Here is a 27947-nt window from a genome sequence, read left to right on the forward strand (position 1 = left end):
CCAGAGAGTCCCTGAGATGGTTTTCTTGCAGTGAAACATGGATGTATCTCCTTTGGAGATTATCCTGATAGAATGTTTCAGAACTTGCTATCCAATATGCAAAAGCAGATGTGCTTTATTGGCTCTTTTTAACCTAAACTGTGTTTGCAGCTCTCTACAGAGCAGATCCTCAGAGTTTTGTTGGTATTCATTGAGCATAATAGAACCACTAGAGCTGCAAGAAGAGGTGCTGTGTTTGGTAGAGCAGGTTTGGTTAAATCTCTGTTAGTCTGAAGGGCCTCAGGGCTGATTTCCAGGTAATGATTGGCCTTGGTGTCCTTCAAGGCTCCCATGGTGGAGATGGTCATGGGGGCCTTAAGTACCAGAAAGAAGAGGGCTGGAGATTTCTTTGAGGTACGATGGGCTGCTGTCTGTCACCCTTTTCATTCCTCCTCATTGATTTGATTTCCCTTGTTTATAGATTGAGGGGGAATAAGGGCAGGGTCAGGGTCTCCAGTTCCAGATGCTTATGGCTCCCAATTTTAGCGTACCAGCAGGTATGTGAGAGCCCAGAAACTCCTGTAGCTGGTCACTAACCTTGCAGCTTTTGGATGTTTTTGTTGTATTTCTATTCATGAGTAAATGCATTTTACAGGCATTCAGGTTCCAATTCTTAGGGGCTTTTATGTTAGAAAATTATACTCATCCCCCATTATTTTCTACTCAAAATGTAGGTGTTTTAAAATCTGAATAATCATTTACATATGTAGCCTTCCAACCTGAATGGCAAAAAAAAGCCAGTTATCTTTGATATAAAAGTATAAAAGTTACCCTTAGTTGCAAAATTAACTTTGTTTTAGTGGTCACTGGGAAATGAGAACCTGGGCATCTTTCAGAAAATAGCTCATGCAGAAATGCAGAACAAAGGGGGTTTAAAATTAAATATTTAAATTGGCTTGTCCTATTACATTATTTAAGCCTGAATATAAATCTGCCTAGCATGAGTTTGTTGAATCAAACAAGGATCTATCAATTGTTGATTTACTGAAATAAATTACAATTAAAACAGAATTATGATATCTGATCGAGATTGTAATTTATCATTTCTACAAATATTTGATTTGATGGGAACCAAACTGGTGCTGCCATTTCCAAAACCCAATCCTCGTAATTTATTCTGTGGTCTTATAAATTTTCCTTTGCTTGCTTCTTTAGTGGTGTCCCAAATTATAACTCTTTCTAATGGTCAACCTATCTTGGCTTGAATTTTCCCATGCCTGAAGTCCACAATGCTGATGTAGCAGAACAGAAACTTTGAAGAGATTTCCTTTTCTCTGTGCTGTTTATTATATCCTTTGCTTTGCGTGTAGACCGAGCTCTGCAGCTTAGGTCAACAAGAAGCCACCGTTGTGGCCAGGCTGGCTCGTGGGAAGCAGCACTCAAATGGTTCCAGTTTGCAGCTCTCCTGGGTCTGAGAAGCTTCCCACAGGTCAGGCTGGCAGCTTCTGGGGCTGGGAATTGAAATGGATACCCCTCAGGTCACGTGTGCCCTGGGCAGTGTTTGTACCTGCACGCTGGTGGTGGCTGCTCTAGGCTGGGGGAATGGTCCTTAGCTTCTCTAAAGGAGAATTAGGATGGATTTAACGCTTACTGGGAGAGGCAGACATCAGCTATAAAGAGAACATGGAATAATATTTTGCCTCTTTTTCCTTTTACCTTATGAAGTTAAACAAGTGGTACAAGAAGTTTCTGCGCTTATTTATTCGCTTTCTTAAAACTTTGGAATCCAGATCTATAAATACAAGCTGACTTAATGTTTACCATTATGGTCGCTCTCACTTGAATTGATGGATGCTACTTGTTAGGGAAAAAAAAGTAATAAAAGGTATTAAGATATATGATCTGCAGGAAAAGATTAACATGCTGTTGTTGTTAAAATATGTTGCTTTTGTCCATAAGGGAAAACCACTATGAAAGTCTTAGCCCCTCAGTTTTCTAAAAACTGGAAGCCTGTTTGTCAGCTATTACAGGAGCAAAAGGAAAGACATCACAACCAGACTAAAGAGATGTAGCTTTTCATAAAGGTAGCAGATGTATCACAGACTTAGTTGTAGTGGGGTACTGACCTTAAATAAAGAATCACCATTTCTTAAAAATAATAATGCCTCAGTAGGTATAATTCTTTTTTTTTTCTTTTTTTGGGGGGGGGATCTTAATGTCATTTCTTCATTGCAGATTTCTAGTTGGAGTTGTTTCCTAATTCTTTTTAGAGGGTGATGTAGGCTTGCTAATCCATGTGAGTTTTCTTAAGAAATGTAAAATACTTTTCAGTATTACCAAATAACCCATGCAGATGTGCAGCTGAATTTAACCAATTCAGAAAACTTTTGACTTCTTGTTAGGAAATATCCATTATTCAAACTTGAAAAAATAGATCAGGCAGGATTATGTTTCCAAGTCTGTGTTTACAAAACTGAATTTATTTGGTTTTTCTCAAATGTTCAGGACGCGGAAAATGTACAGATTTAATTATGTTAAGTTCTAATATCATTACACACATTTTAGTGACTCTGAATGGAGTAAAACCTAGCAGATAAATTTATAAACCATAAAGATGTGCAAATAAATTTTTGTCAGTCAGATTTTTAACTGTGACAATGCAGTTTTGTTTTTAATTCCTTTTTGCTGAATATGATAACTGAATGGCACTATATGGTCTTAAAGCAATTATTTTATATAAAGCTAAGCCGGGTACTTTTAGGCAAACATTAGTTTTGCCTTGATTTATGTGCAAAAAAACGTTTCCCACTTAAAGGAAAGCGGTTGAAGGAATCTGGATTGGATAATTTAGGCTGAACTGTTGAAAGTGAAGTTGTTTGCTTAGGCATCGATCCAGACAAAACTCGTGCACATCTTTAACTTTCTGCAGTCTGTGTAGCCTGTGGGACCTCTACTGACATGGATAAAGTAGCAAGCGTGCAACATCATTCCCAAATTGGATCTGCATACCCTACTGTCACAGGCACGTGAATTAAAAGTGCATTTAAATGTGCTTGCAAATAAAAGATCTGGGACTCCTCAGAGATTACCTGATCCCACCAAAACACCCAACTGACAGTCAAAAATGAGATTTCCTTTCTTGTCTATGCCTATGCCTGGGGGTGGGGAGGGGGAAGGGAACGTTTTGTTGCTTTTAATACGAGCTTCATTGGATTGGTTTGTCTCTCTGGTGCAGTCGTGACGCAGTGTTGTGTTTTATCAGTGCCCACCCCCAGCAGAATTCTTTGCTTAAGAGGAGGCAGATTTTCACCTACTGAATAAGAGTCTGGACTCGCATTGATGCTTCTCAGTGTTGTCTTGTGTGCTCTCCTCCTGTGCCGGAGTGAATTTTATCCCCGGACTGCCTGGTGTAAGTTACAGCCCTCTTTCTACCCTCTGAAAGTTTGCATGTTCAGATGTGACTGTGCTGAATGATAGGATATCTATTTTAGACTTCAGCCTGTATTTCTGATCAGGAGGGAAGGTTGCTAGAAGAACTTTGCTCATTTTTCTCTTGAAAGAACTTTTAAATACTGGGTGAGTTTTAAAGACTTCTCTGCATGGTTTTCTTTTATAAAACTTGTTTTCTGTAACCATGAACACTTGTTTTCTCTGAATGGATCTTGAAAATCTCCGGTACTGAGTCATAAAAACTGCTTGCCTGCTAGAAAGACTTTGTTCAGTCACTGAAGGATCAAATTGTCCTTTAGTTAGAGAAAAATATGTTTATCAGCAAATGCATGAGAGTTTGTTGATACTTCACCTTTCTTACTTGTTTGGAGAATTGCTTAAAGTGACTGCTGTCTGTGTTTTTAGTGAATGTTTTCAGCCATAAAATCTCATGCTAGATATTTTATATCCATTTTTGACCTTTCAGTGGTAGGAACAGAAGGTTGATAGGGACTAGGAAAAGGAAGCATCCTCTGGAAGTTTTGGGAGCTGACAGTGACAGTCCCTCTCTGCAATGTTAAACTGGACAGGAATCCTTGGAAAGCTATCAACTTCAGTTTGTTTCCATATCAAGTAGTAGCATGAAGTATGCTTAAACACATTGTGACTGTGTTAAAATAGGAACTGATTGATAGAAAAACCTGCTTCTGCTGATGTGGTAATTGATTTTTTTTTTTTATAGTAAGTTCAAAGTGCTTTTTGTGTACTGGAGCATTAAACTTGCATAATGTTTGGCCTTGTGACAAGTCCTGTGCATGTAATTTAGAGCCATATAGGGATGTTCTCAGTCTTGAACCACTTGATTCAATACTACCTTTCATATCATGAATGTAGCATTAGTAATTTAAAGTAAATAATTTGTGAGCCTTGTGGCCTGAGCATGAACTGGAAATGATAAGGACTATTGATAAGAACCACGTTAGTAGCTCTGGTTATAAACCAGGCTTGGTTTCTATGCAGTGCTGCTTCAGTACCCGGAGACTGGAATGCCAGATCTGGCCTGAGTTTATACACATAGGTGGGAACCTGACAGATTGGTTTTATATAAAAAGCAGAGGATATAAAAGAGAGGATATGGACTAACCTCCCAGGAGCTGCTGTCTGGTAAGCATTTTAGACAGACTTTTCCCCCACTGGTAACTAGAAGTGAACCTGCCTGTCAGTACAAATCCAGTGCTGCTGTCAATCATTAAACATGTACTGTTTTCAACACGGCAGAGGAAAAGAAATTGTCCTCCCTTGTCTGCCTTGCCATAATGCAAAGTGGAGTAGTCATATAAATTATTTCGGGAAATGCTACGCTAGCTGCTGTCCTTTGATTTTTGTTCATACTTGGGCAACAACAAATCAGTTAAAACTGGGATGTCTCAGAATCTCTGTCCCATCCAGAGCACAAGAAAATTTTCAGCTGCAGCGTGGGGCAGCTTCTGAGGGTAGGAGAGCTGCATGCAGCATGATTTATATATGGTATGAGCTGCATACTTTCAGTGCCTTACAAATGCTGTAGGTTCTTCCCTAATTTTCAGTGAAGAGAATATTAAAGGAAATTTATGGGATCTCTGTTACTTTATGTCACACAGTCGGATTGCTAGATGGTAATGCACTCCGATTACTTCCTTAGAATTTGAACTTAGTCCTGAGCTTTTATTTATCCATTAATTCCTGCTGTTTGATACTTCTCTGTTCTCTTTAGCACCAATTTGTTTAGCAAAAACAAAAATCTCCAAACCCTGACATCTCTGATTTTCAAATTTAGTATTATTTTTTTCACTAAAACTTGTCCAGGCTCAGTAGTGTACTCTGAACAGCTTCCAGGAGACCTGTCTTAGTGAATGTCTGTATATAAACATGTCCTAAAATGATCTCATGCTTAACACGAGATCCTAACTTTTTCCTGAGGATTCACTTGTCATTGTGCATGTATTGAGGTGTTTTTTTACCTAGGTTTTGTTCTCATCTCTCCCTTAGGGAGGAAATAGCACGCTGTCTTGACAGAGTTATAACAAGCTGTTTAGTGAATAATAAAATACAGTCTGAGGGCAGTGTCTGGATCATCTCCAGTGAGGCAGAGGGACGTGCTTAGCATTTCCAAAAATCAAATTTTTCTTGCTGAGGTGCAAGTTTCTAAGTCCATTTAAAAGGCTTCTACTCAAACCTTGTAAGTATAGTGCACTGACTGTGGACCATAAGGAAACTCTATTAGCTAAAAAACTTGCCTTAATGCAGAATTAGCTTCTTCCAGCTTGAAATGCCATCTCTGTGCATTTCTCTCCATCCATCAGAGATGCATGCCCCAGCTTCAGGTCCCGCAGCTCCTGGTCCTAACACAATTCCTCTGCCCTGCTAGTGCCCAAGTGTGAGCTTGCAGCATGGCAGAACAAGTTGGGCTGGTTCAGGAAGAGTTATCCAAAGCCTAAATAGGGAAATGTTCTTTTCCACCGAGTGTGCTGTGGTGGCAGAGAACACCTGACTGCAGAGGAGGTGTCAGTCCCAGAGGTGACTGGGAGGATCTCCCAGCACCCAGCAGGTAGGGTTGAATTGCATTTGGGTTGCATAGAGGCACGTTGATGAAATATGAGAACAGGAGAGACACAGGCTGGTGACTTCCAGGTGTTACATGTGCAGCAGATCACCTGCCATTCCCTCCTGCGTGGTGCTTTTCCAGTCTCTTTTTCATCCCATTAAACAACATCACAAGCTCTTGGGTTACATTAGGTGATGAGGGGCATAGTTCAGCATGTCTCAGCATGCCAAATGTATTTTGGGCTCTAGAAAGAAGCAGACTAAGATTTAGTCTGTATTTAGTCATTGGCCTGCTTTGCAGGATATTTTGCATTTCTGAAAACTTTCTCAGCAGAAATATGCCGTTTTTCCCCTTTTTTTCTATAAGCACTTAAAATCTTTTACCGTTTTTTAAGGTTGAAAGTAGTAACACCTAGCCCTTCACAGGCAGCCTACATGGTAATTTTTAAACATGTGTTTATTTCCTTTTTCCTTTTGACTTCCATCTTGTTAAAGACACAGCTTGGCTGCTGCTGTGCTGTTGCTTGTGCCAACACAGTTGAGCCTCTCAAGTTTTGGAGGAAGCTCTATTTTGAACCATCACCTTGCATAAAATGACAGGAGGGGTGACTTCTTACTTAAGACATCCTTTTCTCCTGAGGCCACGTATCCTGTTTCACAGGGAGGGAGTTTGTGTAGCTGCCTCTGAGAGCCCTTTGCCAGAAGCCCTGCTGGCAGTCTCCTGGAGGCTCTCTGGCCTCCATGAGGCGATTTAGGAGCGCACATACGCACTCTTGAAGTCTTCATTTCTTCGGGACCATCTGGAGGAGTTCACCCCACCCTCTTCTCAGGGAAGCTAATAAAGGCAGCCTTGTGAGTTAGCGGTTTATTTTGGAAACTGCAAGAACTCGCCCTGGCTGGAGCAGCCAGATTTGGCAAACATTGTCCCATGAACTCTCTTGTGGTGGGGCAATGTCACAATGGCCCTGCTCTTTCTCTCAGTCCCAGGAACTGGGCCACCACAATAAATTGGTAGGTTGGTTGATAAGTGGAGGAAGGACAGATCTCTGTTGGGAATAAGGGTGTGCTTTTATCTAGCTGGTCCAAAGAAATGGGTCTTGTATAATTAATCACATTCTGTGGGTGCATGCATGGACCTCAGTCAGCTTTGCCCATTTTCAGGAGAAGAAACTGGGGCACTGAGGCTAACTTGGCAAAGGTACTGTGGAAATGCATGCAGGATGAAGAATTTAATCATTAATCTCCAGGATCAAGGAAGGACCCTAGTCCAGAACTTCATCTCCTAGCAAAAATCTGACATGCATAATAGAAATTTTTTAACAAATGCTTTTAGTGGGGTTTGGTCTTCATTCACAGGCAAACAAGTGTTAACTGTAATTGTTTCTTCCAAATATCATTAGCCTTTTCTGTTTCTGTCAAGTCCTTTTCCACTCAATGGGCTGAGTGCTCATGAATTATAAAAAAGCAACAAGTCTTCAAACAGAAAACATGCTTTGGTGCTTTGTTTTCTCATGTTATCTCATAGTATAAAAATCCTTATACAAATGTTTTTAGCCATTAAGACCTTCTGAAATGTTATTTTAGAGTGCAAGGCATTCAAGGATTGATATCTGCTCCATGTCTGGAAAAGACTGGAGCAACAGTTGTCCAGCCAGTTTGGAGCCTGCAGAAAGAAAGAGGGACATCTTTTTTTGCTGAATATGTTTCTGCAGAGAAAGCATCAGTCCTTGACATCAATTTTAGAGTTTTCTAGGAAACACTTATGGGTAGAGGTTTTATTTTCCTCCTGGTTGTTCTCAAGGATCCGACACCTCAGGAGTATGCAAAATCTCTTTTAATTTTTTAACTTTGCTGTTATTTCAGGGGTTTCAGAGACCCTTCCTCCCTGCTACTGCAGGACTCAAATTGCATTTGGATCATTGAAAGAAATTAAGCATGATCTTGAAACTGTCCATTTGGGAACATTGTGTTGGAGTGACTGTGGGGAAATAGTGAGCATGAGGTGGGCTCAGGGCTTTAATCTGACATCCCCTGGTCTCTGGAAGTGCTTCTTCAAAGAGGTGGAGTTGGCTGATGCGTATTTGCTGCTAAATGTTCATTTAACCCCTTGCCACAGGACCACAGGATGTCTTTGTGGGGGCCAGTAACAGAAGGGAATTGGCCCTTGGAGGAGGCAGGGGATTTGGAAAATTTGCTTCTAGCTTTTGACCATCTTCCTGTCACTGTGGGCCTGATCACTCTATTTAACAGTCTTTTGGATGATGAAGGTTTTATTTTTAAACTCCCTTTCTCCATATCCTTTTTTTGCTTTGAAGAAGCTTACTCTTTTATTGGACTAAGAAAGATGTAATTCAAAAGGCAGTCATAAAACTTAAACTGTCAAAATAAATACACAAAGATATCTGTGACAATAGTTTGAATATAATAACTGTTAATAATTGGTAACTATCTATAGGAAAAATCAGAGTTCAATGATTTCCTTGCACCTTTTTCATAGACTTCTCTAAACCAGTAGGGATACATGGAAATATTGAAATTATTGTGCTGTTTCAGTGGCTGAAAAGCTTCAAAGAAATTGTATTCTTGCAGCATGGGATGTGATAGCAACAACAGATGAATATTAATGTTCTTCAGAGTATTTTCAGTGGTATTTCCTAGACAGACATGCATATAAAATGATTTTTCAAAGGAGCATATCCATGGCTGCAGCTGATAAATGTTGAGAGCTCTGCTGAGGTCAGTGGTCAGGTGTTCTGTATCAGCTGGGAGTCAGGCCGTGTGGTATGGTCTGTGTACCCTTTGTCTTATATTCTCTGGGTGCAAAAGCCAAGAGAAATCGTCCTGCTAGAAAGGGGGCTTGTTGCCCTGCTTGGTAAATTCAACACAAACAAATTCTCAAACTTTCTAAATCCTTTTAAATTGCTCAAAAGAGTTTCTTGGTCAGTGATGTTGCAAGAAACATATTGCATTGGAGGCGACCTAATTTGAATCTTTTCTGAATTGCTTTATGATTAGAGCAGTCACATGCTGAGGTAGGACCCCATTAATGGGTTTAAATCATCCGTTTACTTCTGAAAACACGCATTGTTATGAGCTCTGCTGAGTATTCCACCCTTTTATTTTAATTTTCTTTTTTCTTTTTTTTTCCTCTGTTGCAGGACAGAACATCGCAGTCCTACCGGTTTGGAAGCAAAATATGGAATGTGTTTCACTGCTGACCGAAGGCAGCCAAATGAACAGTATTTATAGTAGTTCGAAAATCAGCAGTTAGCAGTTTCTTCACATTCTAACACTACCCAGCACTTTCCAGAGAGAACTCATTGTTTACAAGAAATCTGCTTTCCAAATCCGTGGCGGTGCCCTCCAGCCTTGACTATTAACTATTTGCAAAGGGGAAGCTAATCTACACTTTGGGGAAAGATGGCAATGGATGACTACCTGTGGATGGTCATTGTGGGTTTTATCATTGCTTTTATTTTAGCTTTTTCTGTCGGTGCGAATGATGTTGCAAATTCTTTCGGAACGGCCGTGGGCTCTGGTGTTGTTACTTTACGCCAGGCTTGCATTTTGGCTTCAGTTTTTGAAACCACTGGCTCAGTGTTACTGGGAGCGAAAGTAGGAGAAACAATTCGGAAAGGTATCATTGATGTTAACCTGTACAACAACACTGTCCCGCTGCTGATGGCAGGAGAAGTGAGTGCAATGGTTGGTAAGTAACACTTTCCTATTCCAAGTAGTGTTTGTTCTGTGTTTGTCACCCTCTTAACTGTGAGCATTGTTAATTCAGTCTTCCCATCTTCTGGACCTGCACGTCTGTTTTTGTGTGAATGCAGGGGCCTGTGTTCCTTTCTAAGTCTCCTATGTTTTTTTAAAATACTTCTAACAATTTACATTTTTCAGTGGTTCAGTCACTTAACTAACAGATGAAAAGGAATGTTTAACACAGTGGATCCTATATGTGTGTAAGACGCTGAAAAAAATTATTTTGGAGATTTTTGTGATGGTAAATGGAAAATATAAAAGTTTAGCATTTGTGTCTGTACCGAAGATCCTACAGAATCAGCAGTTTGCAATGAGTGTGTATGAGAAAGAATCCTTTTTAAAAAGTTTCATAAAATCCAAACACTTCTGTAAACTGATTGCCTGGCTGAGTGATTGCAATTAGTCCTACGTTTCACCCTTACCCACTGCAAAACTAAGGGAGCAGTAAAAATAATCACACATTTAAGGTCTTTTTAGTTTTTCTGACCCAAATGACAGCAGGTCAGCTCTTAGAGTCTGCTCCCCTTGCTTGTGTTTGTAGTTAACTAAATCTCTGTTCAGAACAAACAGCATATTCTGAGGTAAGTAACATTAAGCCACGGTATTTACTCTTTGTTTATGTGCAAGAGGCTTTGTGCGCTTTTAGACAGCTCCCTCCAGGAGCAAACCTGCTCTTACAGGGCAGCAGGAGGAAACCCTTTATCAGTGGGAGAGGCAGCCCCGGCAAGGGGCCAGCCCTCCCACCTCGGTCTGGCAGCCTGGTGATTTACACAGGCACCACAGCATCCTCTGCTTCAGAGGGATGTTCCACTTGAACATTTTCTTCCTTAAACCTACTTGAACCTGACCTAAATGTTATTTCCACCTATCCCTTCTGACCTCCTCACACTTTTTATGTGAAACCTGCGCAGGAGTTAGGTGAGTCTGTGCAGAGATTTACTACATGCGCTTATTTTCCTGTTTCCTTTGGGAAAAGGGAAAATTGAGTGCCTTTTAAAAAAATTTCTTTTATTTTTTATGGTTTGAAATGGACATTGAGTGACAGTTTCGGGAGTTGTCAGAGGTGCCTTTGTGTGCCTGAGAGTGGGAAGGTTCTGTGGCTGTTTCTGAGCCTCCTGAAGATTGGGCACCTTTCCTTGCCCAAGGGGCAGAGGGGTTGGTCACCAAGAGATCACTGGGGCAGCAGCCACTTCCACAGATGGTCCCACTTTAACCCACCTCAGGTGCTCCTGCCCCTCCACCCCATCAGTCCCTCTCTCCTGATCCCTTGCAGGGTCAGCTGGAGGTGTTTGCTCTTTCCCTCAAGGTGCAGGGTGGCTATTTAGCCCCATCCCACTGGCACCTGTTATCTCTGTGCTTGCTGAAATGGCTCAGGCTCTCCCATGGGTGAGCTGGGAGCACTGCGCAGCGCCGGGAGTGTGAGTGACCTGCGTGTTCCCGATTCCCTTTGAAGGAAGGGTCTGTTTTCTTCCCTGGATCTATTTCTGGTCTCCTGATCCTAGCAGGGCAAAATTTTAAGTCTCAGATACCCCCTGCAGAGGCAACTGGCCAGAAGCTCAAAGAAAACAACTTATTTGCATGCCTATTTACATAAGCCTGTGTGAACTTCATGACCAGTTGCATTCCCTTCCTCCAGTAGGGGCATTAGGAAGAAATTCCACATTATAAGTCTCAGAATTAATCACAAGTTACAAAATGCAGATTTCAGTATTTTTTTTCCTCAAATCCGTCTCCAGCTTTTCTCTGGATGTATGATATTTTTTCTGTGTTTTCTCTTAGCCTTTTTGGATGTTTACTTTTTCTGTTTTTGCTCTGCATTTCCCCCCACCCTGTTCTCTCATGTCTCATGATTATGTTTTTGCAAATGGATTTAGCTTCTGAATTTCAATGAGGCTTAAATGAGTCAACAGTCTGGGAGAGACCAAAAGTCACTGTATCCTCTTTCCAGATGTTGGTGGAAGATCCTTTGATGCTTGCAGCAAACAGCAGATGTAATTTTCAGGTCAGCCTTTTCTCCTAAGAGAAAAGGAAGCGGGAAGTAATGGGATTAAAGTTTTAATATGTAGCATTTTGTAGTAATTTGCAGCACATTCAGATGTTGTTTATTTGGCAGATGAGAAGGTAAGGACTGTTGCTCTTGGGGGTAGATTGTAGTGCTTGCCCAGCATCAATTAGCTGTCAGGGTATTGTCAGGACGTGCCAGTGTGTTGTTCTGGAGGTTCTGGTGTGAGCTGAAGTCAGCAGCTGATGCGACTGAGGAGATGCCACCAACAGAGAGGACATCCCAGCCAGGATTAGCAGAGCCAAGTACTAATCTAGTCCTGCAGGTGACCTGGTGTTTGGTGTGGGCTCACAGCTGGCACTGAGCACTGGAGCCCAAGGAGAACGAGGTGCCCTCAGTGGCAGGGGAGTGTGAAACGCACCCTGGCCAAATGCTGGGGCAGGCTGCAGCCAGCCCTCTGTCTTCAGGGGATGTTGACCCAGAGGAAAGGGGGTGGGCCACAGTGTCCACAGGCATGAAGGGTCTGAATCTGGGACTCTCTGACCCAGCCTAGTGAGCCTCCTGCTTCCTAAGTCAGTTTTGCGAAGGTAGAAGTTGAGAACATACATTTTATGTTAAAGAGGATTTAAAGCTTTGATGTAGGTAGCTAAAGCACTGCAAGTCCCAGAGTAAAGTCTTGCTCTGGCTTCCTTTGTAGTTTCTTCTGTTCCTTAACACTTCCTTAAACTTCTTTAGATTATACATTGTCCTTGTCAGGCCATCCATTGGTCCTGCACCACCTGTTTCTTTCTCTGCTGCTTGTTTTCAGTAGAGCAATCTGCTCCAATGGAAGGTGTCCCTGCCCATGGCACGGGGTTTGGAATGAGATGATTTTTAAGGTCCCTTCCAACACAAACCATTCTGTGATTCTATGAAGTTAAATAAACAAGAAATAGTTCCATAGTCCCTCTATTTCCCCCAACAATAAACCCAGTCCTCACCAGACATTTGCAGTGCAGCTGTGGCTTGGTTCCATTTCCCCTTTTTTTTATACTATTTTGTAATTATATATCTATGGGTAGCTTATCTTTTTATTTGGCTTCTTTCAGATGTAACTGTCTGATTTCTCCTTTTCCTCACTTCCATTTGCTGGTCTCTAAGTTCATGTCAAAGGTTTCAAAGTGTTTTTATTTTTATTTTAGTACAGGAGAAAAGAAGCCAAAAAATTGAAGAGCAGGTGTTCCTTGATTGATCTAGAATTTCCACTAGCAAGAGAAGTAACAGTTGTTTTGGGATAGTATGCCAGGAGAGATCAGTTTTACAAACTGGTTGACTTCCAAATGCGGCCACATACGATACCAGCAAATCACTGTTTGCAGATGGCTCCGTTTCAAGACCTTCAAACCATCTTCTTGTGTTGGAATTGAGGATGGAGCTTGAAACTTTGGGTAGTCTGCCAGCATATGTTCAGTGACCTTGCTTTATCACCTGTATCTGCTGCAGATCTGTTAAGAGAGGAGGCATGAGCCAGAAAATTCAGGATCTCTTATGGCAGTCTGATTGCTGCCACTGGTGACTCAATAAACGAAGATTTAGTCTTAAGGCCATGAAGTATTACAATGAGGTCTTTGTAAGAATTCTCTAATATTAGGGGGGGTCCACAGAAAGCTGGTGTCACTCTCAAAAGTATTTTGCTGTCCTGAGGTTAGTGCCGCTGCAAGAGGAGCAGGGATCTTGTGTCTTTGGAAAGTGAAAGGAGTCAGAGCATGAAGCTGCATGCTCAAGAGCTTGGTGGCCAGCTGTGTCTGATCTAACTCCTGAAAGAGGTGCTTGGGATACTTTTTTTTCCCCTGTACTCTTGGCCAGCATTCTTCCTGGAATTCTTGCTGGAATGCCAGATGTTGCATTTACTTTACAGACCATTACCAACTGTCCCTTAGTTGGTTAGGGGAACTTATTTCCTTATGCCAGGGTATCTTTGGCTTCTCCATGACTAACATAAGCCTTTTCAGCAGTCTTGAATTTCTCCTGGAATCCTTCTTGAATTTCTCTGCAACAATGAGCTGCAGATGAAGGCAGTGAGAGAGTCTGTATTCTTTCCTCAGTCCATTTTTCCTGTAGAGGACTGGATGGTGTGTATCACTGAGATGAAGCATGAAATCTCTCTGTCCCCCAATTTGAACCTTTCTCTGGTAGTATCCAGCTTTAGGAGCATGGGTGGTTCACTAGTGAAACGGTGAATGCCTCCTCATGCTGATCACCTGGAGGCTTGCAGGGTCAGCTCTCAAGAGGGAGGTTTGAGAGCAGTTTGTGTACCTAATCAGGCTGTAAATACTGAAAGCAGAACTGTCATGGATTGTGGGGAGCTCTTAGTCATAAACAGTCATAAGTAAGATTTACCATTCAAAGCTGCTATTAAACTGTCTTAGTCTCTGCTTTTAGAGACAGAACAGGAACAAAACCCTCTTTAGAAGATCTCTCTTATGTATGAGGAGTGTAGGCAGCACTTGTAAAAGAATGTGGGCACGTGGTAAAGAATTTTCTGCGTTACATTATTGTTGTTTATACCATATGGTTCATTTATTTCTAGGTTCTGCTGTTTGGCAGCTAATTGCATCGTTCTTGAAGCTCCCAATATCAGGGACCCATTGCATTGTGGGTGCTACGATTGGATTTTCTTTGGTGGCAATTGGCACACAGGGTGTGCAGTGGATGCAGCTTGTCAAGATTGGTAAGTGCTGTCTCCTTTTATGTGTGAGAGTATGTGAAATAGTGTGTGTTGCCTGCAAAAACATTCCCAGAAATCTGCTTTGTGCTGATAGCACACTCTCATTGATTTATTTTCCACCCCTGTCACATCATTCAGAAGATGCACTGGTGCCATGTTCATTAAGGGCTGCAGTGTGTCTCCAGTGGAGAAGGGGGTAAGGCAAAAGGTGTGTTTCCCCATTGGTAAGCTAGGGGCACATTGTCCCTCAAGAAACATGCCTCAAGGTGACATTCCTCCTCTTCTAATTCTCTTTGAGGCAGCTCATACTACCCTGTTCTTGCTCTCAACAATATGAATGCTATCATGTGAATGCCCACAGTCATGTTTCTCCACCCACCACCTTCAGGGCACACAGCACGTTTAACTCACAGCCTCCCAATGCCAAGAACAGTGGCACATCCAAGCAGGGATGTGATGGAGTGTTTTCTTATTGTTTTGGAAGCCTTTGGAACTTGAGGTGCAGTCTAAAATATCTATTAGAAGGAAGTTCTAATATATTACCATGCCCTCTACCTGAAGGCATGGTAATATATTAGAACTTCAGCAATGCACGTGCATTTTTAAAATTCTGTCAATAGTAAAAGAGTTTTCAGTGACAGCAGAATCAATCTGTTGACTATGCTGCAAACAATAAATCACCGTGGATGAGATTTCCAGAGTGCTGCCCTAATCCGGCTTTATTGAAATCAGTGGGAGCTTTGCCACCTACTTAAATCATCCTGGACACTTGCAGTGCTGGCCTGCAAAAAATGTACATGCATCATACATTACAGTTGATGTTCCTGTGGCATTTTGGAACTCAAGACTCTTACCCTGGGAGCAGCCAGTCATCCCACTAGATGCAGTTGCTTTCCATTTGCTTGCGACATTCATGGTCGTGGTGATTAGGAAATTACAGTACTTTCTTGGTCTACTCTGATTCAAACTACAAGAAACTTTCCTAAGGAGTTTGATTGCTAAACTTGCAAAATTAGCAGGAAATGCTTTGGCTGTTGTTTCTAATGGTGCTTAGCATTACTTTGACTTTCATGAGTGTCAGTGGACATTGAGTTGCACCAGTTGTAAGTAAACATACAGAACATTCATTCCAGTTGTACGAGAATTGTTTGAAATTTATTGCTCATTAACAATGTACTTAACTATTATGCAAGAATACTGTTTATTTCAAGTTCCATTCTTTCTTCAACACAGTTGCCTCTTGGTTTATTTCCCCACTGTTATCTGGCTTGATGTCTGGAATCCTATTTGTGCTGATCAGATTCTTCATTTTAAACAAGGTAAAGAAATATCACTATTAAAATGAGTGCTTGGTATGAAGGTTGTGTTTTAGCCTCCCATTGAGTGCTGCCATTTCCATAGTTGAAAGTTTGACTTCTTTTTGGACAGGAGACCAGTCATTTTTTTAATAGCCATTTGAGTTATACTTGCTCTTAGCAGTTCTGAAAGCTCTCAGTAATAATTTGACAAGTATTTGAGGCTTAGAAGGTGCTATGTGATAATTAATATTGTATATTCTATTAGGTTAGAGGATAGTACGTTGAGGCTGCTTCTGTATTAGCACAAGCTTGCTGGCATTGACTTAGCCTCACAATTGCTGTTCTCTCTGTAATTTAAACAGAACAGTCCTCCCTTGGAGATACTCTAGCTGGATTTTAAATTAATGAAATTTTAAGTCTTGGTTTTCCAGCATTAGAAATATGGGCATCTGCCTATTTTGTAGACTCTCAAGAAACCTGAATCAGTGGGTTTTAGTGACCTGAGGTAACATTGGTCCATGTATCTCCAGTGCAAAAGATGACTTGCCTGCCACCCAGCATGGTCTGGAAACCTGAACTGCCTTTTCCATTTCTCTCACACCATTCAACTTGCTAAAATGGGCAAGTGAAGAGCATGTCAGTGACCTAAAATAAGGGACACTATATTAGCAGTTATACAGGGAACTTAAATAGATGAGGGATTAATTCTTTTGCTATAAATAGCACCACCTGTAACCTCAGCTTCATCGTTCTTTATTTCTGCTCTAAATAAAAGTCAGTGATAAAAACAGATGATAGATTTGATAAGATTCAGCTTTGAATATGAAATAACTCAAGTTGCATGAAAGATAAGGAAAGGTTCCACTATTGTATTTAAAGCCTAGCAACTTAACAAATTAGCCATCAAAATCATGTGAACTCTGGTATTAAAGCTGTATATTTAAGCATTCAAGAGGCAGAAAAATTCACATTAAGGAAATTGCCTCCCAACTGCAGTCTGTGCCATTCACAAAGCAGTAAGATCTGTAATATTTCTGACATAAGCAGGTAGTGACTTATGTGCATGCATGAAAAAAGAGCAGCTTTCTGGCTTGTGAGTCTGTGGCCTGTTACAGGGCTCCATGCCCTTGCTGGGGATGTCAGTGGATAGCAGCTGGCCCTGCAAATGCAGCCCATCTGCATCCTGCTTGGGGACCAGGCACAGCGCAGGGGGACCACAGCCTTTTCTCAGTTCCCTTGTGCAGCTCATGGCAGCGAGAAATGAAACCACATTAGCCAGCCCTCAGCTTTGCCAGGCTCTTTGCAAACACGTGGAGCCCCTGGAAAGGCCAGAGCAGTCCCTCACAAAGGCTCTGTCTGTGGCTCACACGCGGCGTTTCCGCTGCTCTCTCAGCTGGGTCTTTCCTTGTGAGTGCTGAGGGCAGCAGACACTGTGCTGTGCTAAACATTGCCTGTTCACTGTGTGTGTGTCACCTGCCTAATGCAGCCAGACACCTGGGATTTCAGGGGTTTCTGTTAGCTGGTAAGAAGTGCCAGGCTGTCTCAGTCAAAGAAGAGAGCTTGGGAATATGGTTTTGAGATGGATGCCTTGTTCTTGTGCTGCTTGTAGCACAAGTCCAAAACATCAAAGCTAAGTGAAAGGGACTCCTCATCTTGTACACAAAATAAATGACAACACACCTGCAGAAAGAAACCTACCCCCAGGTCACTCAGCAGCTGACTGGAAAGTACAGCATGAGTCCCTGGTTCCCACTGACAGTGTCAAGCTCCCCCAGAGTGCTGGTACTTTCCAGGACCAGCATTGTGGACTTGGGTGTAACCAAACTGGTCACTCTCCTTTCCTTAACATCCAAAAGCTCCATCTGCCTATCACTGATTTGGGAGCACGTTTTCCCCATGGAGGTTCATGCTGACATGAATAATCTGTGTGAAATGCAGCTAATGTTTTCTTTTTTCTGTGGTTTCTCTGCAGGAAGACCCCGTGCCCAATGGTCTCCGCGCGCTCCCGGTGTTTTATGCTGCTACCATAGCTATTAACGTGTTTTCCATCATGTACACTGGGGCTCCAGGTGAGTGAGCCGGGGAGGCACGGCAGGGAGCCTTCCACAGTGTGTAGGGATGCTCTGCCAGTGTCACCCAGACACCACAGGGTTATCTCCTCCTGTGTTAGGAGTTAACAAGGGCAGGAGTAAATCATTCACCTCCCCACGTGCTTCTGTTTGTGCGTGTGTTTTTGTGACACCCTCCTGATCGCTCTGGTTTGTGGGGAAGAGCACAGCTACGAAAAGAATCCCTCTTTAGAGGAGGGGAAGTTACTGAGAGGCAGCTTTGGCTTTGTAAATCTGAGCACATGCTGAGCTCTCAAAGGTGTTCTAGGTTTGTGCATCAAGGAGTGAAGGTTCAGAGTGGGGTGGGACAGCAGGTGCTGTTTGCTCTCAGTGTGATACCTTCACTCCTTCACCGACATCAGCAGAGTCACTGTCCTGGCACATCTGGCTCCAAGACTGTTATTTAAGTTGACTTCTTTGTTTTCCTTTAATGATAAGAATTCCAAAACCTGTTTCTTCATTGAATGCATCTCCTGTCTTTGGTGTTGTGTTTTGATTGCAACTCAGTAGAAGGAAATGAAGTTGAAGGACTTTATATTTTTGTATATTTATATATTTTATGTGTACTTACATGTTTGTGTTTATTCATGTATATATATATTTATATCTGAATTTTTGTATTAGTTGAATTTTTATAGTTATATTTATGTTTGTATATTTGTATTCTCACATTTTATATATTTGCATTTATATTTTTATAGTTTACTGTAGTGGTGTATATTTAAACACACACTTCTAGCAAAAGCGTTCAGAACAAAGATGTTCAGTGATCTCAACTACTTTTTTGAAGACTCTGATCATTAAATGTTGTCTTTAGGTTAGATTATTGTCCAAGAACTATGAATGAAGAGGCAATTGAAGATAGACTCCTGAATGTGGCCCTGAATTAAGAAAGCAGGCTTAGAAAGTGACCTTTTTTAATGGAAATATTTCTCTAAAATCCAACATATTAGATGTACTAGATAAAAACAATTGGTAGACCCTACTCCATAGCATAACATTACTGGAATTAATAAAAACTTGAGACATTCCCAATTTGAAGGTAACATTACTATTTCTCTTAAGTCTAATTGGCTGTGTATCCAAGATGGTTAACAGTAAATCAGCTGTATAACTCACATTTCCTCATTAGTTGTACTGCAGAAGTAGGTCAGGCACTCTGCACTGACTCATTAAGCAAAATAAATGAAATAAGAATCTTAATGTTCCCTCTGTTTCAGCTTAGCAGTCTCTAAAGTGTGTGAATAAAAAGGTGGGACTCCATTTTCGATACTGGGGAAAAACATATTTACTCTCCAAGGCCTCTGTTCTGGCAACATTTACTCACAAGGATGAATTAATCATGTAGGTTTCAAGATAGGCAATGTATATATGGGTTTGAAAGATCAGAGTCCAAGCTCTTTCTTCATTGAGAGTTAGATTGTTTCATTGAACAAGTGCAAGGATCTCTGTTGGGGGAATAATGACAGAAACATGAGTTGTTGATGTCGCTGTGCATTGCAGGGCAAAGCCTCAGCTGCATTAAGCTCATATTGCGAGCAAATAAGGGCTTAGAGCAAGCTAGGCATCAGGCTTTATGGACCAGAGCAAAGGTCAGCTAAACACTTAACCCTAATGGGCAACGTGGTTTAATGTGCATTCATTTATAAAAGCACTGCAAACTTGTTTTAGCAGCCCTGATGTGGGGCTCTTTGGGAAATAACATCACAGTGGGGCAACAGGAAACGGGAAGACTAAACCTGCAAATGTTTTCATGTCAACTATGCCTTTAAATACTGCAGTAACTGGTAATGTGTTAAAAGTCATCAGCTCCTTCATGTTGGCTTTGAATACACTGTGGACACTGGCTTTTCTGCAACAGACTGCTCTTCCACTGGGATAATTAAGTCATGTTTATTAATGGCTTGCTTTGGTTTTATTGCTTTGTCTTTGCAGTACTGGGACTGATCCTGCCAATGTGGGCCATTGCTCTAATATCAATTGGTGTGTCCTTAGTATTTGCTGTCTTGGTCTGGATTTTTGTGTGTCCCTGGATGAAGAGAAAAATAGAAAGTAAGTAGTTATTTGATGAAATGTAATATTCCATGAACTGAACCCTAGTTCAGTTCCCACAGACAGGAGGTGCCTAAACTATTCCTCATGTTTTTGTGTAATTTGCTCTGAAAAAGCTGCAGTGGTAGAAATTCAAAACCTTGTTAGGCAAGCTATTGCAGTGCTAAGTTCTGAAGTCTAGTAGAAACAGCAAAATAAAACCTGGAATATAATTTGGTTTATATTTTATTAAGAAAAAATCAGAGAAAAAGCCTGTCAGAATGATCATCTTTAAGTGACTGTTTTAGCTTTACAGTAAGTTGGGCTGATCACAGCTTTGGTTGCTTTGCTACTCTCAACAAATGCAGAGAAAAGTGTCAGGTTTCATTAACAGATGAACAGCTCAGTATTTTCTTCAGTTAACTACTTTGGTGAATTTTATCAGAAGAAACAAAAATGTTCTAGAATTTTCACACATGAATATAGTAGAGTGTTAGAAATAAATAGTGTGTGTATGAAAAAAAGCTTTGTTATTGTAGCCAAGTTAAACCATGCTGTTGATGCAAACAGTGGAAACTTAAGTAAGGAGAGGTATAGGTTGGGTTTAAAATTACAGTACTATTCTTTCCTTAGGCCGGTTAAAGAAAGATGCTGCACTGTCAAGGATATCAGATGAAAGTCTTGATAAAATTCAGGAAGAAGAAACACCAGTCTTTAAAGAGCTTCCTGGTGCCAAAGCATCTGATGAGAGCACGATTCCCCTTACTGGCTCAGTAACAGAAGCTGCTGGGGCATCAGATAATATTGCAAATGGAAACCATCCACGTGTGCCCTATGGTAAGCAGCTAAGACAACTTGGACGGTTTGTTCTCTTCCTCCTTCAATGAGGTTTCTTAACTTCAAGTAGGTCTCTTCTGTAAATGGTAAATTGGGGTTTGGAGTTTCCATCTCTAATCCCTTTTCAGTGCTTGTTTGGAAAGATGCTCATTTACAAGTGACATTTTCTGGAGAGGACGTAAAATCAATTACATTTTGTTTGGCTGTATTTCAATTTTAGAAACAGCTGAAAAAAAATGACTTGCCTTTTTGCGTTGCTTTGCTTTGTATTCTTAATGGTGTTTCCATCCTATCAAGCAGTGGAAAAATACAGAGCACAGAGATTGCTGATGTATGAAGGTTAAATTCAGCATAAAGATGATTAGCATACTACAAAAGGAGATGAAAAGATTTGGGGTTTAGTTGATAAATGTATGACCATTTGGAGCGTGTCCACTGGAAAAATGTCACACATTGTTTTCTGAACATATGTTTGCAAGAAGTAGACTTGGGCATAAAACTCGTTCTGTTCTGCCACGTGGTGGGAACACCCCCCTCCACTCAGCGGTCTGCTGACTTTGATATTGCTTTGCTAACATCTACAAAGCCCTGTAATTTGGTTAATAAATGCCTGATATATTCAACTGGTTCTTACAAAATCAAATAAGTCATGACGTGGAGCCCTTAGAGTGTGTGCTTCCAGTTTAAAAATAGCTAAACCCAGTTCTGAATGTTGCACAATGAAAATCGAGGCTGTCAGGAAATGAAAAAGACAGTTTCTTCAGAAATATTACCTGTGATACATTTTGATGTGTGTCCTGCAGTGTATGCTAACATTAAATGCATACAGTGGGAATATACATCATCAAGTTCATAGAAGTAGTATATACAAAATGTTGCAATAACTAAGGAAATACTTCTGAAGAATGTGAATTTTTTAATTTGTTTTTTTTTTTTAATTATTTTTTAAAGCTATGTAAATGTCTCCTAAACAAATGAGTATGAATTAAATGTCTCTTAAACAGATAAGTCCCAGTATGAAAATGCAGTAAACCACATTTCAGAAATCCTAATTATTCCTATTCAATGTAGACAAAAGCTCAGAAAAAGCAGAGCTTGCTTTACAAGAAAGGAATTTATTGGAAATTTATATTTTCAGAGAACCTGAGGATTTAACCATCAAGTATCACATTCAAATAGCTGATCCCAAGTGATTTGCTGGAGGTCATGCAGCATGTCTGGGGAGACTCAGGACTGGAACAAAGCTCTTTTTGCACAGAAGATGAGAGTCTTTATTTTGCAATGAATTGAATCTTGGTTTATTCCTACGTGTAGTGCAAATGGATCTTCTTTGTCCTGTATTCTCAGATGCTGGCCACAATATTGTCTTGTGTTGGAGGAAGGGGCCTTTTGTATTGCATTTTGTGTGAACAAAACCTCTGAATCTCTGCCTTTTTAGGAAGGGCATTTTCGGTGACGCACACCTCGGTGAAATCACCTGTTTCCAACGGCACCTTCAGCTTCGATGGCCACGTGAGGAGCGATGGCCACGTGTATCACACTGTGCACAAGGACTCAGGTTTATACAAAGACTTGCTCCACAAAATACACCTGGACAGGGCCAACGACGAGAGGCCCACTGCAGAAAACAACTACAAACTCCTACGGCGCAACAACAGCTACACCTGTTACACTGCTGCTATCTGTGGCATGCCCGTGCATTCCTCCTTTAAGGCAGTGGATGCATCTACTCCAGAGGACAGTGAGAAGCTGGTGGGGGACACTGTTTCCTACTCCAAGAAGCGAGTCCGCTACGACAGCTACTCCAGCTACTGCAACGCAGTGGCGGAGGCGGAGATTGAGGCGGAGGAAGGCGGGGTGGAAATGAAGCTGGCCTCTGAACTCGCGGATCCCAACCGACCCCCCGTTGATCCCGTGGAAGAGGATAAGGAAGAGAAAGACACCTCTCAGGTCCATCTGCTTTTCCACTTCCTCCAGATCTTAACAGCCTGCTTTGGATCCTTTGCCCATGGAGGCAATGATGTCAGGTAAGAGGATGAGATCTCACAAGCCAGCAATTTTACACAAGTACATGGAGCAAGGCTTACCAGCTTTGCTGGTTGGAAAGCACATTCATTTCTGCAGGTAGATGATCATCAGGGCTGTGTATCGTCGGTGTCCTCAGTGCTTGCCAGGAATTGCACTGCTTAGTCTATGGTTCCTTTTCTTCTCAAGGGTAAAATCTTTTTTATTTGCCGCTAAATAACTGTGAAGTAATTAGTTTAATTTACCTTTAATTTTGGCAATCTTGGAAGCATTGAGACTCCACCCAACATGCCAGGCACTGTAAAGGCAAACAGAACTATCCCAGACCTGCAGAATTTGAAGCCTATTTTAACTGCAAAATCAGAATCTTTCAACAGACAAGAGGTTTTAGACTATTTTTACCATTAGATGAATTTCATCTCCTGTCACACAGCACCTCGCCATCTCGGTGGCATGTGGCTGAGGAGCAGTTTGGGTGGGTTTGCTGTGCCCCTGGGAACGCTCTGTATTTTTCCTTTAGGATTTGGCTGGGCTGCCTCTTCCCTAGACCTGGAGCAATCCATTTGGTATTTAATAGACGCTTTTTCCAGTATCATGATAGAGTCCCCTGAGAAATTCTCTCAAGTGGCTTGTTGGAGCAGCTGTCTTTATTTGGGTTGTGGCTGGGGCTGTACTGAGTCCCCTTCCTGCTGGACCCTTGCCGTGTCAGCCATGCCCTGATGGTGTTGGTTTCAGTGTTTTCAGCAGGACTTTACAGCATTCATCATTTTCGTCGTCCTCCTTAGCCTTCTGGGCACACCCTGTCCCACTCTTCAAGGACAACACTTACTGCTTCTTGCTCTTGTCAGCCTCCTAATTTAACTTGTAACTCATCATGAGAACAATTACAAACATGTTTCTTTGCTCCCTGTCCATCCTGCATCCTGGGAATTCAGACCAGGGCTTTCTGAAGAGCCTTTTTTACTTCCTTGGTATCCGCAGGGATCTGGGTCTGGGAAGGAATCCAGAGGCCCCTCATCCTCTGGATCAGAGGGCAGGGGTGTAGCTTTCATTCCTCTCAGATGGTCTCTGTTGTTAAAGACCTTTGCTCTGAGCATACTGGCCAAGAGCAGAGACCCATGGGAGTCAATATCCAAGCTCTGCAAGTGGCCAGCAGTGAGTGCTGAAGGGAACACAGGGATAAGGACAAAGACTGCTGATATTTCTTGTAATGTATCCTGGGAAATACCAGACTATTATGCAGAAAGTTCACAGCCTACCTCAGCAGGTGTCACAGCTCCTTTATTCCCTGCAGGTGATACTTACGTTTATGCACATGTTTATGCATGCATCACTTGCATGTTATGTAGGAGGAAAGGGTAGTTGATTTTGTTAGAAGTGATCTGTAAGTATGCAGTTAGTTCAGAAATCAGATTTGGTGTTGACAGGAGCTGGTCAGGATGAAATACAAAGTTCAGACTCTGTACTGTATGTGTTGTTGCATCTTACAGTCTAATTCCCTTAGAATTTTGCATTTGGACTAGCTTGTTACTGTAGCAATATCCTTTCCTGAAAATGCTTTTAGTGTTTTTCAGATCCCTAGTTCTGTTGGTGATCCTATCAAATTTGCCAGGAAACGTGTTTTTATTAAATGCTGTTTATTCCAAAACCTCTTCTTAAGCTGAATTCATATAATTGCAAAACTAAAGAACAAGTTGGCTTCATTTTGTCAAAGCTGGTAGAAAAGCAGGGAGGTGCTCATGTGTCTAGGATATTGGATAGGAATCCATCCTTGCAATTGTACTGAATTCCAGCTAAACAATAAAATTAAAGGCCCTTTCATATGCCTAGATAAAATTCCCTGGGAATGCTGATGTCTATCCTGTGGATCATAGAGCAGAGATGTTTTGTCAGTCTTTGTCTAGTGGAGCAAAAGATGTCTTGGCTCTGCCACATGTTGCATGGAGATCTGCAGGGCTCAAAAGGCAGTGCATTGTTTAAAAGATGATGCAGTAGAACCCAGTGAGTAGCACAGCTTTCTGTTCACATTTATGTAAGAAAGTAAGCCCTGGCAGTCCACCTTCCACTGATGACTGCTATCTTTTCCCTCCTTCATTCACTTTCCTTTGGCTCATTTTAGGTGCTGCTGTCAAGCTGTTTCTCTAACGTTTTTCCTCAGCCTTGAATCCTGTTGTTAAAATCCTGCTTTCCCCTGCATTTGGTTTTAAGCTCCTCACTCATGTATTTAGGATAGCATCTCCAGTGTCCACACCTTTTTTTTGGACTTGACTGCAACATTTTCTTTCCATATCATGGAACTTACTCTTGTGTCATGTTTTCTATTTTTTTTCCTTCAGGCTATTTGCAGGAGCAAAGACATAAAAATAAAAAGCCAATATGAAACTTAAAAACTGCAGGTGATTGCAAGGTAAACAATTGGCCTGTTTTAGAGAAAATTTAAGCATGGGGCATACAGTACATACAGAACCGTGATGCAACTCAGAAAACCTTCATGGATAAAAAGTGCCCCGTATAGTTTGGACAGCACTTTGGTGGACAGAAGATCATATGGAGAGCTCTCTTGTTTCCTTGTCCAGGATTTACTCAGAGACCTGGAAGAGTTAAATCAGTATTTTTCCCTTGACTGCAGAACTAATTCTTAACTAACTCATGGGGTAGTTATAGACTCCAGTTTGTTCTAAGATGATGATTTTTATGTGCTTAACAAAATCAGCCATGTTTGCTGTGGGAGCTGATGTTTGTGGCCATCAGGGCTTGTGTTCAGGCTGACATCAGCAGGGATGCTGGCTGGGGCAGCTTTGTGTTAAAAGCAGGCAGTGAGGGTAGCTCCTTATTTGGGTGACTGTTTTGTTGGGACCATCCTCTCCTGCCCTGCCTCCAGGCTTATGTGCACTATGTCAAGGGTGCTGGAGCCCTTCCAGGGCTGGGACCAGCTGAGCCGGGCCCAGAGCCTTGTGACACCACCATGCACATGGACTGAATGAAATCTAAAGAATTTAAAATCCCAAATAAATGTGTTGGGACAGAACTGCTGGAAAAAAACGTTGTTGTTGAAGTTAATTAGCGGCGCCAAGTGAGCAGGACCCACTGGCTCAGCAGTGAGCACAAAGGGAGTGCGTCAGGTCAGGGCAAGGGCACTGGGAGAATAAAAAGGGCAGGGTGGAAAAAAGACCTGGGCCAGGAGCGTGACACAAGGAGAACTGCCAGCTTCTAAATGCTTGTTCAGAGCCAGCTTTCCAGAGACGCCGGGAGGCTGGGCTTTGTTGGCCAGCAGGGATTATATGCACCTATGGCTGAGTTGGACTGAGCTTATTTTTCTGTAGATATTGGCTGATTCAGCAGGAATTGTCATCTGGAGCTTCAGTGCTGCAGCCACAGCAGCCTACCTGTGTAACAACAAAATAGCAGAACAGTTGCTCTGGCTGTAGGGTTTGTGCTATATTTTAAAGTCTGGAAGCATGTCTGAATTTACTAGTTCTCAAAAATAAAGGCAGATGGACGGGCTGTTTTGGACATGGCTAAAAAGGATTGCTAACCTCAAAAAACTAACATGAAACTTAAAAACTGCAGGTGGTTGCAAGGTAAATTATTAACCTGTTTTGGAACCTATTTAAGCATGAGGTATACAGTACAGACTGAACTGTGATGCGGCTCAGAAAAACTTCATGGATCAGAAATGCACCATATAGTTTGGAAAGCACTTTGGTGGGCAGAAGAGCATAAGGAGATCTCTCTTATTTCTTTGTCCAGGATTTTCCCACAGACCTAGAAGAGTTAAATCAGTATTTTTCCTTCACTGAAGAACTAATTCTTAACTATCTCATGGGGTAGTTTAGACCCCAGTTTATTCTGAGATGATGCTTTTTAGCATCATAATGAAATCAGCCATCTTTGCTGTAGGAGCTGCTGTTTGTAGCCATCAGGGCTCCCTGTTGAGCAGGGGTGCTGGCTGGGGCAGCTGTGTGTTAAAAGGAACAGGGAGTCATGTTTTCTCTGGTGCTCAGCACAGCAGTGGCTGTGTAAGCTCTGCTACTGGGCTGGGAATGAGAATTGAGCTATGAGCAAAAAGTGTGTTTGCCCCACAGTCCTATCCTAACAAGTGGGAAGATGCTTTTGTTGATTGCTCAAGCAATCTCTGGAGCTTGTTATTCCTTGAATCCTTGCAATCAAAGCAGGATGACCCACAGAGAGGCTGTAGGTCAGTGTGAGTTTTGCTGATTAAAACATGCTGTTTATGCTGTGAGGAAAGCCTGAGCCTTGTACTCCTCCACACCTGTCCGTGCATGTGTTCAGTCATTCCTCACACAGATTCCTTCTCCTGTAAATGGGCAGCCTCTGCTGTCCCTTCCTGCCCTCCTTCAGGCCATCACTGCTGCTGTCACAGGAGAGACCCTGGGGTGACAGAATGACCTGTGTGCCCTGGCTGGTGTGAGCAGGCAGCTACGTGGGCCCGTGGAGGAAGGGTGATTTAGGGCCCTGATGGTGGCAGGAGGTGAGATGCTGCTGCTGGGCAGGGTGACCAGGGGCCCTGGCACCCCCTGTGTGTGTCTGTGCTGCCGAGGGACAGGCAGTGCTGAGGGCTGGCTGGTAGGTGCTCTGGGGAGGGGAAACCTGCCTGCAGCCATTTCACAGGAGCTCAGTTTTCCTGAGTTCCTGCTGCATAACTTGTTGGAGTGTGTCTGCTCTAATTAAATTTCCTGTGGAGGACTTCAGGACTCCCCTTGTGTATTCGTGCTTAGCTATTAGGAAAAAGGGGTCATTGGAGTTACAGTCTGCAGGTAATGTCATACAGGTTTATGGCACACGTTTGAGAAAGAATGCCTCTCATTATCCAAACAATATAGGCTACTTTACTGACAAGGGGATTTAAAACCATTTCAGAGCTATAGTAAAAATATTTAATTTTTAAAAAATATTTCTGCACGTTCTTTCAGTGATTTTAGGGAAGCTGACTGCTATTAGATAGGGAATTTATTTTAAACCAAAACAGCTTGAGGAAACTAGGAAATGTGTGCTTGCCCAAAATACATGGAGAAGAGCTTTCTCCTCTCACCTTCATACAAATTTCACTGGAGTTTAGGTCAGAGTGCACAAACAGCAGTAGGATTCACCTTTTCCCTCTCTTCCTAAAGTAAAGGCAATGGGATTAAAGCAGGGAAGGGCCAGAGCATTGGCAGTATCTCACT

General features: G+C 41.9%; 1 protein-coding gene across 5 annotated transcripts in view; it reads left to right on the forward strand.

Annotated features, from left to right (window-relative positions):
• Positions 1-27947, forward strand: part of SLC20A2 (solute carrier family 20 member 2) — a 56712-nt gene that overhangs the window by 15209 nt on the left and 13556 nt on the right. For 3 of the 5 annotated variants that reach the window (XM_059471448.1, XM_059471451.1, XM_059471452.1), the window contains exons 1-8: positions 3164-3388; positions 9150-9700; positions 14325-14465; positions 15696-15781; positions 17733-17829; positions 19804-19920; positions 20533-20736; positions 22175-22763. In XM_059471448.1, the coding sequence (XP_059327431.1) occupies positions 9412-9700; positions 14325-14465; positions 15696-15781; positions 17733-17829; positions 19804-19920; positions 20533-20736; positions 22175-22763 (1523 nt within the window). In that variant the 5' untranslated portion in view covers positions 3164-3388; positions 9150-9411. Of the gene's footprint in view, positions 1-3163; positions 3389-4539; positions 4573-9149; positions 9701-14324; positions 14466-15695; positions 15782-17732; positions 17830-19803; positions 19921-20532; positions 20737-22174; positions 22764-27947 lie in introns of those variants that run through there. The other 2 variants (XM_059471450.1, XM_059471449.1) reach the window with 2 other exon arrangements.

The sequence above is a fragment of the Ammospiza nelsoni genome, chromosome 4 (genome assembly GCF_027579445.1).
Source record: "Ammospiza nelsoni isolate bAmmNel1 chromosome 4, bAmmNel1.pri, whole genome shotgun sequence".
NCBI lineage: Eukaryota > Metazoa > Chordata > Aves > Passeriformes > Passerellidae > Ammospiza > Ammospiza nelsoni.